The sequence below is a fragment of the Ahaetulla prasina genome, chromosome 2 (genome assembly GCF_028640845.1).
Source record: "Ahaetulla prasina isolate Xishuangbanna chromosome 2, ASM2864084v1, whole genome shotgun sequence".
Classification (NCBI taxonomy): Eukaryota; Metazoa; Chordata; class Lepidosauria; order Squamata; family Colubridae; genus Ahaetulla; species Ahaetulla prasina.
Genome location: NC_080540.1, coordinates 91,577,223 through 91,594,847, shown reverse-complemented (window position 1 = coordinate 91,594,847; position 17,625 = coordinate 91,577,223). Strand labels below are relative to the sequence as shown.

The 17,625-nt window shown below is 38.1% G+C and overlaps 1 protein-coding gene across 2 annotated transcripts in view; it reads right to left on the bottom strand.

Moving 5' to 3' along the window:
• Nucleotides 1–17,625, bottom strand: part of ADAMTS2 (ADAM metallopeptidase with thrombospondin type 1 motif 2) — a 347,966-nt gene that overhangs the window by 99,082 nt on the left and 231,259 nt on the right. For both annotated transcript variants that reach the window (XM_058173814.1, XM_058173815.1), the window contains exon 5: nt 7,061–7,144. In XM_058173814.1, the coding sequence (XP_058029797.1) occupies nt 7,061–7,144 (84 nt within the window). The remainder of the gene's footprint in view (nt 1–7,060; nt 7,145–17,625) is intronic.

Sequence of the window (17,625 nt, the reverse complement as noted above, 5' to 3'; positions counted from 1 at the left end):
ACATTCTGAAATGGTTGCCTGAAGGAGCACATCTCATCTCTACAGTCTCTAACTTGAAACATCTGTTTTCAAAATTCATAGGAAACCACTAAAATATGATGCGAGGTTAGCAAGAGAAGATCTTTTGCAATCCCTTTCAGTTAAATGCCCTGCTGTCATTTGGGTGGGGCGGGGAAATTGTTTAGAAAAAAATTGTTTCTCCTGCTCGCCTTCCTTCCTGAGTCCAGTTATCTTTGTACTGGTGAAAAAAAGCTGTTTTCATGTGTCTCTTCTATTTATTATGCTTAATGATACTTTTAATATTGTTCTTTCAATGAGGTTGGATTGTATCATTTTATAGACTTTGTTCACGGACCATTTAAGGGAGTATTGCTAAAAAGTAAGAATTCATACTTTGCCGAGAGTTCAAAAAAATATATAGAATAGAATAGAATAGAATTTTTATTGGCCAAGTGTGATTGGACACACAAGGAATTTGTCTTGGTGCATATGCTCTCAGTGTACATAAAAGAAAAGATACGTTCATCAAGGTACAACATTTACAACACAATTGATGGTCAGTATATCGATATAAATCATAAGGATTGCCAGCAACAAGTTATAGTCATACAGTCATAAATGGAAAGAGATTGGTGATGGAAACTATGAGAAGATTAATAGTAGTGCAGATTCAGTAAATAGTTTGACAGTGTTGATTTGTTTAGCAGAGTGACGGCCTTTGGGAAAAAACTGTTCTTGTGTCTAGTTGTTCTGGTGTGCAGTGCTCTATAGCGTCGTTTTGAGGGTAGTGGTTGAAACAGTTTATGTCCAGGATGCGAGGACATAAAAAAAATATGACTCCACTGTTTCTGTTCATCATTCCAGGCAATCATGCCCCTTTTGTAGGAGGCTCCATTTCTGTCATTTACCTTTTCTCTCTCACTTCCTTTATAGTCAATGTTTCATGTACAAAGTACATTTAGTCCTCAATGAGTTGATCTGCATTACTTCCCTTCTTGCCTAAAATATATTTGCAGAAATGCCTTTGAGCTTAAGTTTAATGATGGTGTTTCTGGATTTATTTGTTTGTTTGCTTGTTTGTTTATAAGGTTTATATGGCATAAACTCTATGGCAAAATTTTGACAAACCAGTCAGTTTATGCAGAAGACAATCCCTGCAAAAATGTCCCTCTCCTTTCATCTTTAAAAGCAGCAGCCTTCCCATAACTACTGCCTTTTTCAAAATTAATTTGACCAATTGCACTTTGTACATACCAACAGTCCACTCAATTAAAAACCTCAATATAAAAAGAATAAAAACAATAACCCCCACCCCATCCCCGGTGACAACAAGCAATCAAACAACCCACTTGATGGGCTCCATTCCACTTTGGATTCCCCTAGTCTGTTGGCAAAACCAGGTCTTCAGGGCCTTATGAAAGAATGTTAAAATGGGGGCCATTGATGACACTGTAGGAAGTTAAAACCAGTGATGGGATTCAGCCAGTTCGCACCATTTTGGGAGGGATTCAGCTGGTCCGCACCACTTTCTGAGCAGTTTGGTGAACTGGTTGTTGGAAGAAATCATTAGGGCAGAGAACCGGTTGTTAAATTATTTGAATCCCATCACTGGTTAAAAACCCCCACTCTCCTAGATAATGGAATATTTTAGGAAATATTAAAAGGGCAGAATATTTCCCCTAAAAAGGAAGCAGAACGCCTCCCCCACCTTTGTTAGTGGGCCATTAAGGCCTGAGCCAGTCCATTCTACATAACAAAGATCTACCTCCTTCAGGCAGAGCATTTAATTGCCCTCCATTGCACCACCCAACAAGATTCAACCAAACTTAAGACACGGACAACCTAAAAGGCTAGCTATGACCTCTGACAGCAACCAATCAGGATACTCTTCCTGTGCCCCAGGAAGTTCAAAGCCAGAGAGGGTGTAAAACCCAGGGACTCTCAGCATCTCTTCCCTTTTTTTCGTCCAAGATCTCCAAGGCATGTGATCCTGTTCATCATTAAATCTTCTTTCCAAGCAACTTCCATGAATCCAGTGTCTTTTTCCCTACTTGGAACTGAATCCAAAAGGATATTTCTTCTAACAACACTGCCTGACTAAATAAAGATTCACAACCAGAGATTGGATTTACTGATAGAGAACAGTACTAACAGATTATTCAATATTGGTTAATGTCAGAAAATAAATTAAATATTTTGTCTGATGAATGCTGTACTTGATCTTAACCAAAAGGCCAAGAAGCAACATTTTTATATAAGCTCAAAAAGGAAACTTTCAAGAGACATCCATTAGATGGTGCTCCAGCTGTAACTTCTGACAATTCTACACATCTATACCTACTGGGGATGAAATGGTTATCTTGTTAGATTTATAAATGGACATTGTTAAGTTAACAAATTTAAAAGTAACACAGCATGCCTGTATGAGGCAATCTGAAATACTGTATGTTCATTTGCTGTCAAAAGTGAATGCAACCAAAAATGCATTTCAAAATATTTTCCTTCAAACTATTTACTTAGATTAGATTATTTCCCGCTGTCATATGAGCTAGGCAAGTTATTGTGAAAGGGGTGGGGGGTAGGGGGAGAAAAACAAAAAAAGAAAAACAATTATTGGTACCATGGTAACAGAATCAACAGTTCCAACATCAACAAACTCAGCGAGCAAATTGGCATTTTGCTTTCAAAGTACTGTGAGCAATATCTAATGGCAATGTTTTATTAGATGCTTCTCTCTAATATCACTGTATTATATCTGCGTAGGAGAAATAGTACATCCAGAGTAAATATAAGCCAAAGGAACATCTGAAAAAAAATGTGTAATTTAGATTTTTTTTTTAAAAAAATTGCTTGTTCCCTATTTCATAAAACTGAGTAATTATATAGAACAGAGGTGAAAAGGAGTGATAGAGAGAAACTTATAAGAATAATATTTTATTTTCCCTCAGTAATATTCACTGAACTTTTGTGATTCTAAATGCAATTATTAAATGCAGTCATTTATTCCTTTATGTCCAGAATCCTTTATAGATTAGAGGTCATACATAGCCTGCATAAAATAGCGTAAGCACATTTTATATAAAAGCGGGGTTTAATTGCACTTGGAGTATTTAAATCAAAACTGTCCAAACTTACCAATTTCTATTCTTATTCTCAGTAAGGAATGCTATTATTATGACATGGATACAACTAACGCTGGTTACCTAGTTAATATCTTTTCTATATTACTAAAAAGTGTTATGTAAAAACCTCGATTGATGGGATAGTACTTAAAATGTGATTGAATCATATGGATACCCAAGAACGTATGGGAATAACTGTTCTATAAATTACTCTTTAAATATATAGTTTAAACCAAGGGTGAAATCCTACTGGTTCAGACCAGTTCGGATGAACCGATAGGGATGATTGGCATCGGTTCGCCAAACTGGTAACAATCATCCCTGGTGAATCCGCCCATGCCCGCCCGCCTGCTCGCTCGCTCACCTCTTCTTGCTTGCTTGCCCCTTCTGGCTCACTCGCCGCTTCCGGCCACTTGGGGCTTCCGGCTGCAGGGCCCACCCGCCCACTTCCACCCTATATAAGTTCCTTTCGCCACGTGGCCCAGCTACTTGCCTCACCAGTCACCTCGCCTGCTCAGCTCACCAAAAGTAAGCCATGCATGCACACACCGTTTATTTATTCATTCATCATTCAGCAGCAGCAGCAGGCAACGGTGTGTGCAGGCGCGGCTGGTGCATGGAACAGGGCAGCAATGGTGGTGGCGCATTTAAGAAGGGAAGCGGCTCCGCTAACTTTCGCTACAAGAAGCCTGCTCAGCCCTGGCTTGCCTTCCCTGGCAGCCAGCCGTGGGAAGAAGGTTAAAAAAAAAATTCCTACTGGGTTCTGTGGGCATGGCTTGGGAGGGGTCATGTAACTGAGTGGGCGTGGCTGTAAGTGATGTCAAGTTGGTCATGCCCACTCAGTTACAGGAAACTCCCCCCCCACTAAGCCACGCCCACAGAACCGATAGGGAAAATTTTCAAATTTCACCACTGGATTAAACAGATGTCTTCTCAAATGTCTACATACAAAGTAATAAACATTAAAGCATATTTGATCTAAGAGTTCACAACTACTCACAACATTCCCATCTCTAAGGCCTACTAAAAAGCCAGTTTTCAATGACTTTTTAAAACCCAGATTAGTGACCATCCCTATCTCCTGGGGAATGCTATTGCATAGAAAAAGGGGCAACTGGGAAAAAAACCTATCTCCAATCCTGAGGATGACATTAGTTATTCACTGGAGTTTTTAAAGAAGAGATTGGACAACAATTTCTCTGAAATGGTATAGGGTTTCCTGCTTAAGCAGGGGGTTGGACTAGAAGGCCTCCGAGGTCTCTTCCAACTCTGTTACTCTATTATTCTGAAATTGATGAGATCTTCGGGGGAGAAAGAGATGGACAAGAAATTTAAAGAAAAAAACTCACCGTAAGATATGAATTAACATATGGGTGTAATGTAAGTAAGCTTTGCTTAGAAAAATAGAATGCTATAGGGAGTTACAGCAAATGGAATGTGTACAATGTAGTTTTAGTTATGTTTCCTTTTTTCCCCCAATGTCATTCTTTGTTGTCTTACTCTGTTTCTGTGCTCTGTAAACATTTATTCCAAAAGACAACAGCAATATTATATATTATATATGTTTTGAAACAATATGGTTAAGGAATGGGAAAACTTTTGGAAACTATTCAAAAGTACATTAAAAATAACTTTAGAAAATATACACCTGTCTTACTTGGAACTCTGTAGAAATCTCAAATTTTGATTTGTCTGTTTTGGCAAAATATTCCAAGATATACAAAGTGAATTATGAAAGAAGGTTCACCGACACTATGTGTAAAATTTTGTGATGAGTTTAGGAAATTGAAACCAATCTCTTTCCATGTTCTTTGTGAACTAAAGACTAGATCTCACCAGACTATTCTAGAGATTAATGGAGAGAGAAAGCTGATGAACCATTGCAAACCAAGAAAGTTATTTTGATTTTTCAGGGTCTTAAATTTTAATTTGCTGCATAATTCAAAGTACTCCTTAGCCAAGGAAAACTTAAACAAATTTTGCATCATCTTGCAGCAATAGTACAAATAACCATAAAGCCTTGAGAATAGAATACATCTGCTTAATATATACATAATGAATTTCTGTAGGTCTTTGGTTATTCGGGTTTTCTCCCGCGTAAAATTGGAAGTGTCTTGGCGACGTTTCGACGAAGTCTCATTCGTCATCTTCAGGCTTCAGCTTCGTGCTTCTGGGAGCAATGTGTGATTGCAGCTGTTTCTTCCTTTTTAACTGCTAGTGGGGGTTTGAACTGATTGGGTGGGAGCTTGGCTGTGCTCTGATTGGATGGGGTTTTTTTGTGCTCTGATTGGCTGGGGGTGTGTCCTGTTTGGGTGGGGGCTTGGTTGTGCTCAGATTAGTCTGAGTTGCAGGGGGATTTGAGCTGGTGAGCTGCATTGCTGTTGTTTGGCTTCGTGGTCATGGTCGTGCTACATCTTCATAGTGGGTGTCAGTCTGCTGCATGTATGGATTGGAGGGGTTTGAAATGGCTAATGTTGCAGCTGCGGTCTGGCTTCTGGTCCTTGGTCATGCTTCCTGATCAGTGTGGGTTTGGGTCTGCTTTCTGGGTGGATGTGTGGTGGTGACATCCTGTGTGGACCTCGTGAGTGTGGGTCTGGTGTCATTCCTCGTGTTAGGGACTCGTTTGTCAATAAGGGCGGGTTTCCAAATGGCTGGTAGGCGGGAGGTATCATCTCGTTTGTTCATGCTGTGTGGGCGTTTTTCTATCTCGATGGCTTCTCTGATTATTCTGTTGTTAAAGTGTTCAGTTTTGGAGATAGTTCTGGTCTTTTTAAAGTCAATATCGTGTCCTGTGGCTTTAAGGTGTTGGACTGGGAAGAAGTTGGTTCCTCTTTTTTGACTGAGTTCTTGTGTTCTTCAATGCGTGCACTTATTCTTCTGTTGGTTTGTCCGATGTATGTGGTGGGGCAGGTGGTGCATGGGATTTCATATACTCCTTGATTTTCTAACTCAATTTTGTCTTTGGGGTTTCTTAGGATGGTGGATATTTTTTGGTTTGTGCAGAATGCTGTCTTGATGTTATGTTTGTGGAGGATCTTGCTGATTCTGTCTGTGGTGCCTTTTATATATGGGAGGAGGGCTGTGCCGTTTTCTTGTTCTCTGTCTTGGATTTTAGTGGGGGGTTCTTTTTGGATTAGTTTGGTAATCTTATTTCTCTGGAATCCATTGGATGTTAGTACGTTTGTGAGAGTGTGTAGTGTGTAGTGTAATGAATTTCTGGTCTACATAATATGAGTTCCCACCTTGTCAGCTTCACCTCTTACCATTATTAAGTACACAGTGGATGAATGCAACTGATTTTTAGAAGCATTAAGACAAGTAGCAAGCACATTTGGTTTATTTTCAACTCACTGAATATTTTCAAAAAGCCACTATTAATAATGCTGGAAGTTGGGCCTAATTAACATGCACTTTGTCCATTTTCTTTGTCATAAAAATATGTTATAAACAATTTCAAGGAACGACATTGTTAAAATTCCTAGCTTGAATTAACTGACAATTATTTATTCTGTTGAAAGCTAATTCACTGTATTAACAAATTCTCTAAACATAGAGAATCTAGTTGCTATGCAACTATGGAATGTCTGGGTTATATTGAACAATATATGTGATATATTCTTAAAGTAATAATGAGCATGACTGCCATCATCATCCAATTGATGCAATTGGCAATGGTGCTTTTGATCACCTGAGGCTGAAGAAAAGTAAAAAGCAAACTGTGGCCAGAAGTTGTTGAAAACCTGAAAGACACTCCAGAAGGTTTTTGGGAGGTCTTCTCTGGCCTTCTGGATTGGGAAGCTCATGAAAGCATCATTTTCCAAACTGCTGTCTACTCGCAGTTTGTTTTATCACAAGACATAGTCTTACAAAGAAAACAATGCTAATGATGAAAATATATATCAATCACTGTTTAAAATTGGTACTAAAATTATACTTACTTTTCCATAGCTCAGCAAGATGATTCTTACCAGGACAACGTTAATATGGGCACCTAAAGACTCGTCATGATAGATTTCATTAACCTACAACAGAACATGAAAATATTCGTATAACACGACAATAGTTTGGATAAAGCCATATGTTCAAAACTTTTAATTCAAAAGTCTACGTAATAATAGCATATTTACCTAACAATCAAGCTGCAACATTGTATTAAATGAAAACCTTGGAAATAAAATGCTAGCTGTGACATTTTGAAATATTGTTTTATTTCCCCAACACCAGAAAGAACATGAAAGATTATGGCAGAAAAGAAAAAAAGCACATTTGTTATGCTTAGGTTATAATCTGTATTTACTTATTAGTTAAGAAAATTTTTCCTATTCAATTAGTTTTGGGGATGAATAGTGATACAGAACTATAAAAAAGGTGATAGTGATGTATAAGACTCACCTGCCTCATAAGTTTATGGATTGTAAAGTCATTGTACCTTTTCAAGTTTCTGAATAGCAATAGCACTTGGACTTACATACCGCTTCATAGTGCTTTACAGCCCTTTCTAGGCAGTTTACAGAGTTAGAAAATTGCCCTCAACAATCTGGGTTCTCTTTTTACCAACCTCGGAAGGATGGAAGGCTGAGTCAACCTTGAGCCGCTCAGAATCGAACTCCTGGAGTGAGTAGTGGAATAGCCTGCATTCTAACCACTGAGCCACCACGGCTCTGTCGTCAATGGTATAAGAGCAGGGAAACAACCATTCTTGCCTAGCACCAGCTTTCTTAGAAGACTCAGACTGAATGGGTGCCTTTGACTGCCTTTGCCTCTCATCCTACAGCATTTTAGCATCACGTGCATACTATGAAATGTTTGAATAAACCTAGAAGTATGCTTTATCTTAGTGAACAAAGAGATAAACCATTCTGTGACTCTCTCATGCTTTTGTTAACACAGCTGTGGGATGTGTTTGTTTGTTTGTTTATTACTTAAGATGAAAATTAAGTATTTCTGAGAATTGCTAAGTCTTCACAAATCCCTTCCTCACAAACAAGGCTCCATATTACAATGGAAAATGATGTATACATTGGTTGATTATGTTCCATCAAATCAGTGTCATCTCTTATTGACTGCATAGATAGATAGTCTCTAAGACAACCTATCCCTAACATGTCTTTTAGGTCTTCCAACAGTACACTAATCAATACTGTAACTGGGTCCAACCAATTTGTGCTGATCATCTTCTCCTTCTCTCTTCTTATTACAGCCTTCTCTAGAGAGCTAGATCTTTGCAAAATGTATCCAAGCAGATAAAATTCTCATTTGTACCTCAAATGAGAACTCTGGGTTGATTTGTTTGATAATCCATTGGTTTGCTTTTTTGACTATATAAAGTATTATCAGAAGTCTTCTCTAACATCAAAGTTCAAAAGCATAAATACTCTTCCTATCCAGATTCTTCAAAGTCTAACTTTCACTTCCATAGATTGTCACAGGGAATACCATAGCTTGCACCAGGGGTGAAATGCTACCAGATCGGACTGGCTCGGGTGAATAAGTAGTGGAAATTTGCTGAAACAGAAGCAATGGCTGGCTGGCTACGCCCCCAACCGGTCCACGGCCCGCAGTCCTGCCATGCTTGCCTGCCTTCCATGCTGCCTTTCCAGCGGTCCCCTATGCCCGCTTGCCTTCCCCTCCGCCTTGGGTCCCGCTGCCTGCATCCAACCCATGATGGGGGATGCACTGCTTCCAGGCCGGGCCGCCCACCTGCCCTCCCAGAGTACTTTCTTTCTTTTCCCACAGCAGCCATTGCTCAGACCAGGTGTGTGTATTTGTGTGTGTGTGTGTAAGAGAGAAAGAGAGAGAGAGAAGGAAGAAGGAAGGAAGGGGGAAGGAAGGAAGGAAGGAAGGAAGGAAGGAAGGAAGGAAGGAAGGAAGGAAGGAGAAAAGAAAGAAAGAAAGAAAGAAAGAGGAAAAAAGAAAGAAAGAAAGAAAGAAAGAGTGACATGAGTGACGTCATGTTGGCCACGACCACCCAGTCACACGATCACCAAGTCAGGCCCACCAAGCCACGTGCACAAAACCGGTGGCCAAAAAAATTTAGATTTCACCCCTGGCTTGCACTATTCTGATCTTTGTAGGTACAGACACATGATGACATGATGACATCTGAATATATTTTCCAAGGACTTCATGACCAAGCGATAGCTGCTTGCTGACTGCTTGCTTCCTTAATTGTTGATGATTGATCAACAACAAAAAGCAGAAGCTAATCTAAAAAGCAAATCTACCTATTTGATTATCAGTTCTAAATATAAACAAATAAAGTTGAGTTCATACAGTTGATCTTAATTATAACAACTGTGGCTGAGTATGATGCAAACCAAATCACGGTTTGTAAATCATACCTTATAGCTTAGAGTGCTTTATGGCTTTAGAGCCGGTGAATAAAATTATGGTTTATTCATAATAATAATAATTATTAAACCTGAACATAATATTTGGAGCCATGCATAGCTAAAAGGTTTTTTTGAAGTTCATGAAAATGAAGAAATGAATGGCAAGATTTCAAGTTTAATTTTATTTCAAGTAATTATTAGTTTTAGTTTTAGTCACCCATTAGAAACCTTCCAGGCAACTTACGAAAAGGAAGCTTGATAGGGTAAGTTACACAATTAAAATATTTCCCAATAGTTTCCAGAAAGATGGCTGTTTTGGAGTGGATTGTAACAAAGACAAGTCTTCTGGCATGTTCAAGGCTCATAAAATTATAAACCTAGTTTCATACAGCTTGCTTCATTTCAGAAGTTATATGTCGATGGAAATTCTCAGTCATCCAGGTCAGGGGTCTCCAACCTTGGCAACTTTAAGACTTGTGGGCTTCAACTTGCAGAGTTCTGCAAGAACTCTGGGAGTTGAAGTCCACAAGTCTTAAAGTTGCCAAGGTTGGAGACCCCTGATCCAGGTCACAGTTGTCCCAAAGGTGCTTTTTCAAGAGGCAACTGGACTTTCTGGTTTTTCTTTGAAGATGTTTTGCTTCTCATCCAAGAAGCTTCTTCAGCTGTGACTGGATAGTGGGGAACAGAAGGATTTATATCCCTTGCAGACAGCTGGTCATTTGCATTTTTAAGTGGGTCGTTAAAGTCACCTGGAGGTTTAACTCTGTCATCAGGGTCACCTGAGTGATGCAAATTGGTGTGGAGCCTTCTTGGAACGGCTGAAAGGACTGTGTTGTAGATTGGAGGTAGATGATGAGAAGCGAAATGTCTTCAAAGAAAAGAAAAGAAAAGAAAAGAAAGAAAAACCAGAAAGTCCAGTTGCCTCTTGAACCTTTGGTTCAGAAGTTATACAGTTCCTGAGTCAAAAGGGGAACAGGCTGCGAGAAGCTGGGACAAATACCTGTGAACTAGAATTTTCTACATCAGATTTGGAAAAAATTATCCTCACACAAATGCACATGCCCATTTATATGGATAAACACACAGAAAGAAAGAAACTATAAACAGCAGGTCAGAGGGAAATGAAATTCAACCCCACCAAAAACATTGAGACAATGAAATGAAAGCATGAACTTTTTACAACAGCAGTACTGAGGACAGCAGTTTAGCAGGGTTCAGTTAAAAAAAAACCCCACTATATACTATGCCAGCGGTCGGGATAATAGACACGTAGCTGTTTTAGAAAATTAGATATTCTGCCAATCATTATTTATACTGGACAGAAAAGCATTGTTATGGCATTGGGAGAATAACATAGCTAATAAATAGGCTCATCACTTTGTAAAGCGGGCTAAACATATAGGGCATCGTCTCTGTCGGATCAGAAGAGAAATTTGTCCCAATTCCAACTATGAATATGCCTGTGGAAGTTATCCATCGGCGTATTCCCAATGGATGGATTACAGTTTTTTCTTTCTTTCTTTCTTTCTTTCTTTCTTTCTTTCTTTCTTTCTTTCTTTCTCTTTTCTTCCTTCCTTCCTTCCTCCCTCCCTCTCCGTCCTTCTCTCTTCCTCCCTCCCTCTCTCTCCCCTATAGGCAGGTTTGAAGAGAATGTCATTGATTCCATTTCACTATGATCACAAAGGTGATGGTTGTGATCATCATGATGATAGCGATTCTCCTCTACGATTTGATTCTCTGTGCAGCAGGAGCAACAATTAAGTTGAAAGAGTTGAGGTAAAGGGGCACAACAGAAGAGTACTGTGTGCAACGTTCCAGCTCCCAGTTGGTGGTTCAAATTATACAGTTAGGGAGATCAATTCTGCAGGTCAAAGTTATGCAGTGTAAAAGCAACATTAGAGAATAGGGAATAAATCAGATAACAGGTAATAAGCTTTGAGGTAAAACTCTGGTTCAAGGATATGGAAAAATAGATAACAGTGTTTAAATAAATCATGCCTTAGTGCAAAATACAAATTAAACATAGTTTATGGCTTGTTGTAAATGCAACAGTCTTGGAATTGACCTAAAAATATGGAGGGCTTCCATTAGATTGTCCTTGAATAACATAGCGGTCTTAGATGTATGATTTATGGCTACTAGATAAATTACTCTGGGTAAAAAGAAAAAGTCCATTCTCTGCTAGATTGAGAATAATATTATGAAACAAGAGTTTTTGTCCAGAAAAAGTGAGAAATTTCTCCACAGGGATTCCAGAAGAATTTACAATAAACAAAAATGTTTGGGAAAATTCCTTTTCCCCTGCTTTGTCGTGTGTGTGTGTGTGTGTGTGTGTGTGTGTGTGTGTGTGTGTACGCTTGCGTTTTTGAGCTGAAGGTTGCTCCAGTATTCACTATGCTCACTAATAATCTTTTGCATCACCGTTCCTGAATTGGGAACTCAACTCAATACCACACACCATCTTTTCTAGAAGAGTAATGCAACAGATTTCTGTTTCTCATTTCTTCTTAGCATTCAGGTTAGAACTCAGTAAATTTATAATCATTTTGCAAATATATGATGTTCATTCCAATAGAATGATGTGCAGCTTGATGCCAGATTAGAAAGATCAAGAAATAATATTTGGCCATGAAATTTATTTGAATGAAAATTATAGTGATCCTCCTCTCCTTCCCTCTCTCCCTCCCTCCCTCTCTACAAACCAAGGCATGTATTGGGAAAGGACTCAAGCAGGGAATTAGCCTTGAATCCTTGCACAGCCACAAGAGATGCACTGCTAATACCCCCTCCCTCCGAACCTTCTCTATCTGCTCCCAAGGGAAGGCAAGCAGTTTGGGACAATTCCTGTATTATAGGCAGGATACAATAAAATAGGTTGAATCCTACAAACGTGGATTGGGTTGCTTTCACCTGACATCAGGACATAACAGACAATAATACTGAAATACTTATATTTAAAGTGATTAGCTAATTTCAGGCTGCTGCAGAAGAATATTTTGATAGTTGTTTTAATGTGTGCTTTCCCAAGGGGAGCATAATTACCCTGTTGATTTAAACACCTTTAATACTTATTCAATCTCTCCTGAGAATTAAGAAAGCTGCAATTTGTTGGGGATAGCTGTGGATTTATAAACAGATAATCCTCAGTAGGTTTAGCAATCTACAACTGCCCAGATACCAGGGGAGAAACATGATTGTAGTTAAAATGGGAGAGATAAGATTACATTTTTGTCAGTGGTGGAATTCATTTTTTTTTACTACCGGTTCTGTGGGTGTGGCTTGGTGGGCATGGTGTGGTGGGCATGGAAGGGGAAGAATACTACAAAATCCCCATTCCCTCCCCACTCCTGGGGGAAGGATATTGCAAAATCTCCATTCCCACCCCACTCTGGGACCAGCCAGAGGTGGTATTTGCCGGTTCTCCGAACTACTCAAAATTTCCGCTACTGGTTCTCCAGAACCTGTCAGAACTTGCTGAATTTCATTCCTGATTATTGTTCTCATTACCTGCTCAAACATGCCTGAACCGATGCTCCACAGACAGGTTCCAGCATTCCCCTCAAGGTGGGCTATAAAATGCAATTTTTCAACTCTGATTCATAACCAGTGAATTCATTAACAAACAGGCAGAACAGAGGCAAGTCAATGACAAATATTTTAAGCCATGCTGGATCCTGACTGCAAATCATATGAATATAAGGACATTATCATCTATCTTGCTAGAGAATTTGACCCTTTTGCCTGGCACTGTCTTCAGACAGCATCCCCAATTCTTTCAAAAAGATTCTTCCTAATATTATATACTTACAACTTTGGGTGGGGGGGGAGTTGGCATCCAGACTTCAACCTTCTACATGCAACCCCATACACTCTGCTACCCATTTGTAAATGATGGGAGAAAAGGAGAGGTAAATCATATATGAGAACCCTGTTGCTCTTGGAGGAGAACATTGGCTTTGTAGGTTCAATCCCTAACATCTCCAGTTAAACAAAGCAGTGTGCTTCAGGCTTTGGAGAGCCCTGGCCAATCTGGAAGGACAAAGTGGGCTAGTTTGTCTTAATAGAAAGCAGATTTTCATGGCCAGATTAATTTCTGTTTTCAGTTGGAAGGCCAGAACTGCAGGAAGGGCATGGAAGGACATAACAGTTCTCAACAGAAACCACTGCACAATATACGTAAGTCTCAAAATCTCAGTGGACTACATTACTTTTGCTTTCATGGCTGTTCTGTAAACATTCTAACAAATCATCCTATCAGCTGCTAATCAAACTTTTTTTTTAAAAAAAATCCACAAACTAGATGCCTTGGCAAAAGCAGCCAGTCTGGAATTCTTTGTCTCCTCTGTGACAACAACATTGGCTGTCAGAGGCTACAGACTTTCTTCTGGATTCATGACCAATTTATAATTTATTGAGTTTCTCCCTCAGGCTATTTGGCCTTCTCAACTTTGCTTATGAGCTACAGCACCAAAAAAACAAAACAAACCAACAACCCTAAAAGTATGGATAAACACTTTTTCCATCAGCCTCCCCTGCAATCTCCAGATCATGTAATCTGTTGATAGAAGGATATCATGATTAGTAAATAACTGTTTACAATTTATAAAAATGGGCTAATAAGGAAGCATATTGAGAGCCAGTATTTATTTATTTATTTATTTATTTATTTATTTATTTATTTTGTCACACAGTATATATAAGCATGAAATAACTATTCAATATATAAGCATATATATAAGCATGAGTATGTAATAACTATATTAATTGGATATAACGAAAGGAAACAATAGGACAGGAACGGTAGGCACACTTGTGCTCTTTTTTTTTTAAAATATACTTTATTGAACTTTTTTACATTAAAAGCATAAAAAAAGGAAAAAGAAAAGCTTATATCATTTAACAGCTATTTGTGGTGTTTTTCATCTGACAATAATCCGTGCAATAATGACAAACATTAAATTCTACATATTTGTATTCTTATTTTATCTATTAATTATGCTTAGTAACTAAATATTCCTATCTCCTTTCCATCCATCCATACCACTGTTCCCATATACCATAAAATACTGATGTCTCTTTACCCTTCAGACTCAGAGTTAGTTTGTCCATTTCTGCGCAATTCATAATCTTTTGTATAATAAGTCTCTCTGAGGGCACACATGGCTGTTTCCAACATTGAGCAAAGGCCATCCTAGCAGCAGTTAATATATGTAGTATTAAATATTTTATACTCTTCAAGTATTTTTTTTAAAATCCCCAATAAAAAAAGTTCGGGTTCTAGATCCAATTGTTCATTCGTAATTTCTTGTAGCCACTTTTAATTTTTAACCAATATTTACGTGATTCGGGCAGGACCACCACATATGGTAATATGTTCCATCTTTATTTTACATTTCCAGCATATGGGAGACATTTTGGGATACTTTTTCGCTAGTCTCAAAGGGGGCAGGTGCCACCTGTAGAACATTTTATATGCATTTTCTTTGTATGCTGCTGATTTTGTTAATTTATAATTTCTGTTCCATATTTTCTCCCAATCTGATAAATTTATGTTATGTCCAATATTTTGGCCCCATGCAATCATACATCCTTTCACTACTTCTTCTTCCAATTCTACTTCTAGCAAGTATTTATAAATTTGGGTAATATTTTTTTTGTCTGGCCCTAGTAAAATTTTATCTAATTGCTGTGGTTTAAGATATATTCCATATTCTTTTATATCTTGTTTGTATCGATTTTGTAACTGAAGATAGGCCCACCAGTCAACCCGTAGTCCTTGTTCTTGGAGGTCCTGTAGTGTTTTTAATTTTCCATGAATATCTAATAGATCTTTATATTTTAGCATTTTATTCAAATCTAAATTATTTGGGTGAATCATCGCTTCCATTGTGGATAGCCAAATTGGGATTTTTATATAGTGTTTCTTTTTAACTTTAATCCAATTTTTTATTAGGGAATCTCTAATCAAATGTCTGTGGAAATATTTTTGTTTCATATGGCCTGTTTCCCACAGGAAGGCATGCCATCCTCTCTGTAGGTCGTGGCCTTCTATAGCTAGTATTCTTTTATTCTTTAAATTAATCCAGTCTTTTAACCAAACTAGTGTTGCTGCACTATAATATAATTCCCAATTTGGTAATCCAAATCCTCCTCTGCTCTTCATATCCTGTATATATTTCATTTTTATTCTAGGTTTTTTTCCCTGCCAAATAAATTTTCCAATTGTTTTATTAAGGTCATTAAAAAAGATCTTTTCTAATTTGACTGGAACAGTCTGAAACAAATATAGGAATTTTGGTAGTATGGACATCTTTACGGCTGCTATTCTTCCTAATAGTGACAGCTGCATCTTCTTCCACAATTCTAAATCTTTTTTTGTTTCTTGTAATAATTTGTTGTAGTTATTCTCCTTTATTGCTTTACAATGCGCTGTCAACCATATCCCTAAGTATTTGATTTTTCTTGTTGTTTGAAGTCCAAGTGATCTTTCCAGTTCTATTGTTTGTGGTTCTGTTAAATTTTTCGGTAGAAGTTTCGTTTTCTGTCTATTAATTTTCAGCCCTGCTACAGATCCATATCTTTCTAATTCCTTAATTAGTGCTTGTCCTCTCTCTAGTGGTTCTTCAATGATAAAAGCCAAATCATCTGCAAACGCTTGCAGTTTATATTCTTTACTTCTAATTTCACACTTGTGCTCTTATGCACACCCCTTACGGACCTCTTAGGAATGGGGTGAGGTCAATGGTAGACAGTTTTTGGTTGAAGCTTTGGGGATTTTGGGAAGAGACCACAGAGTCAGGTAGTGTATTCCAAGCATTTTCTGCAATCAAGATTGGAGCGGTTAACATTAAGCTTAAATCTGTTGTGTGCTCGTGTGTTGTTGCAATTGAAGCTGAAGTAGTCTTCGACAGGAAGGATATTGTAATAGATGATTCTATGTACGTAGCCCTGACCTACCATCCTACAATACTACAGATTAATAATAATAATAATAATAATAATAATAATAATAATAATAATAATAATAATAATAATAATAATGTAGCATTAATAATACTATAGATTAAGACTTTAATTCTCCAAATTCCCAGGCATGGTTGGAAAACCATGAGTGCTACCTTGAAGATCAATATATTATACAAGATCTGTGAGGTTTCCCTACCTACTGTATACTCCTATGAGAAACATATCATACTTGCCTGGCTGGGAAAATTCAGGGTGGAAAAGTAATAAGGTAAATTAGAGGAGTTTACAAACTGGATTAAAGAAGGGTTCTATAAAGTGTATAAGGCAAGTTTTGAGGCACTTCACCAGCAGAATAAAAAACAAACAAGCCAGAATAATGGCAGGGAGTTTGGAGGTCTTTTAGTGCAACCCCTTGCTCAAGCAGGAGACCCAATACCATTTCAGACAAATCTCTTCTTTGAAAATCTCTGGTGAATAAGTACTGCATCAATAGGTAGGTTTAAATTTTTTTTTAATTTATTCAACAGAAGACTGGCTAGCAAGAACACATTTGTTGTTCCACATGTTTGGTGAGACCCAAGTTATGAAAGATTTTCTTAGAATCTTCCTCATTCACTGTGATAGGAGTCATCTCAAACAACTGCCTATCCTAGTGTGATGCAAATAAGTTGCTTTAAAATCTGAATTGTGGAGAGAGAGAGGGAGGGGGGAGAGGGAGGGAGGGAGGGGGAGAGAGAGAGAAAGAGAGGGAGAGAAGCTGAAGAGAATCAGGAATGCTGACTCAGCATGCTCATACAACTCTGCAAGAAGCCCACCATTCATTCTAGAGACAAACTGAGCAGTCAAGAAGAGATTTGTGCAGTTCTCCCATCCTGCACTGCTGCTAATAGCTGAATGCACCATTTGGGTCCCCTTAATCAGCAAGTTGCCTTAACATTTTAAAGGAGTGGAGATAATCTCTTCTTTTAAATATTATTGATAATATTTCTACAGCTTCAGAATTCAGGGAAATGGTTTTCAACTGTGACTCTGCCAAAAAATAAAATAAAAGGAAAATATATATCATTCATAATCTTCTTTTCCTCAAAGCAGCTTAGATTTTATTTTATGAATTTAGAGAAACTGTCAGAAAAAGCCAGAATTTCTGTCTTTTGTTATCAACTGGGACCTGCTGTTCCTTCCTTCCTCTCTTTCAGAAAACCCGC